This window comes from Rhincodon typus, chromosome 4 (assembly GCF_021869965.1).
Source record: "Rhincodon typus isolate 14 chromosome 4, sRhiTyp1.1, whole genome shotgun sequence".
Lineage (NCBI taxonomy): Eukaryota > Metazoa > Chordata > Chondrichthyes > Orectolobiformes > Rhincodontidae > Rhincodon > Rhincodon typus.
Window position 1 is genome coordinate 104,994,737 of NC_063335.1, and position 1,997 is coordinate 104,996,733.

The 1,997-nt window shown below is 39.6% G+C and overlaps 1 protein-coding gene across 1 annotated transcript in view; it reads left to right on the top strand.

Moving 5' to 3' along the window:
• LOC109918183 (prostate stem cell antigen-like) overlaps window positions 1–1,997 on the top strand; it is a 20,784-nt gene extending 18,787 nt beyond the window's left edge. Inside the window, exon 3 of the mRNA XM_020518078.2 lies at window positions 488–1,997. Within this exon, the coding sequence (XP_020373667.1) occupies window positions 488–696 (209 nt within the window). The 3' untranslated portion in view covers window positions 697–1,997. The remainder of the gene's footprint in view (window positions 1–487) is intronic.

Here is a 1,997-nt window from a genome sequence, read left to right on the forward strand (position 1 = left end):
TGGTGGAGTCTGAGATAACAAGGTGTAGAGCTGGATGAACACAGCAGGCCAGGCAGCATCAGAGGAGCAGGAAAGCTGACGTTTTGGTTTCCTGCTCCTCTGATGCTGCCTGGCCTACTGTGTACATCCAGCTCTACACCTTGTTGTCTCTATCAATGTCTTCTTGACAGATAGAAGGAAGGTGAACCAAATAACCTGCTCATGTGCCTTTGTTAATGATGGCTTTCCATTGGCTACCAATGTGAGAAAGCAGCCATGTCTATCACTGTAGCAGTACAACCAGCAGGATCTTAATTATTCTCCCAATGGCAAGGCTAAGGTCACTAACAATTTGTAAGCATCACAGGTTTCCTGCTGGTGTTCTTGGGAATTCCTTCCTGCAATCACACAAGAGCACTCAGTAAATGTACAACACTGACTAAAATATTAGCATAACAAATGCTTGAAAATTAATGAGCTTAAATAATCTTTTTCTACATCATTCTAGTTGGACAACAAATAACTCATTTGACAAAAGGCTGCATTGAAAGTTCAAAGTGTACTGGAACCATCAGTGTCATAGTCATCAGTGCTGGGAATAACTGCTGTGAGACGGACTTATGCAATGTGAATGGTTCACTTACTTTCCACGAAAACAAATTGATGCTTATAGCTTCTGCAAGTCTCCTTTACATGATTCTCAAGCTGGTAAATTAGTTCGGGCTTTAACATGTAGAATGCCGCTTCTGCTTGTGCAGGTCTAATCACAAACCATATTACTAATTTTACCAAGAGTTAAAGTCCATTACCAAAAGTTAGCTGATTCATGTTGAAGTTTATATCTCTGTATTGATGCCATGACTTACTACAGTGATCCCATATTGATCAAAATGCAATCAAACGCTACCAGATACTTACTATCCTGTCACTCAAAAGATAGGGCAAACCAGATTAACAAAATAAATTAAACAAACTGAAGTATAGTGAACACTTACTGTCTTCATCAGCAATGTGACCAGTGATCATGGCCAATATAACTCAATTTGCAACTGTTCCATAGGGTTAAAGTGGTGATATTAAAGTGGCCTCCATTAAAACCACATAGAGACAAATTTGCTATAAGTAGTTGTGCAACAATAAAACAAGGGCAGCACAGTGGCTCAGTGGTGCCTCACAGCACCAAGGACCTTCGTTCAATTCCACCTTTGGGTGACTGTCTGTCTGGAGTTTGCACATTCTTGCAATGTCTGTGTGGGTTTCCTCCCATAGTCCAGAGCTGTGCAGGTTAAGTGGATTGGCCATTCTAAATTGCCCATAGTGTCCAGGGATGTACAGGTTAGGTGGATTGGCCATGGGAAATGTGGGATTACAGGGATAGGTAGGGGCTGGGTCTGGGTGCATGCTCTTCGGACAGTCAGTGTGGACTTGATGAGCCAAATGACCTGCTCCTCAATGTAGGAATCCTACAAATCATTGGCACAATTAGTGGTCCTCATGTTACTATTGCATTTAATTGTAAGGTAAAACAAAACAAATCTCTGTCATGCATTTATGTAATTCTTCATTAGAACTGTAAGTGGATTCATGTTTGTGAAGAATCTATTTGAGTAATTTTACGATAATTGTCAATATAATTTGCAATTGTTATGATGTGAGATAGAATTGGTAATGGTGATGTAAAGGTCTTGCCCATCCCTATCTCTGTAGCCTTCTCTAACGTTATAGTTCTCTGAGATCTCTGCATTGCTTCAATTTCCCAAATTGAATTATTCCATGATTGACAGTTGTACCTTAAGCTGCCAAGACCTAAGCTCTGGCATTCCCTTCCTAAATCTTTCCATTTGTTTCCTTTTGTAAGGCATTCCTTCGAGTTTTTGATTATCTCTCCCAATGCCCCTTCATATGCCTTGGTTTCATATTTTGCTTGATAACAGTCTTGTGATGCATTTTGTTAAGTGATACATCAATACAAGTTGTTATTTTTATTGTGGCATTAATGAATAAATATATAACATGAA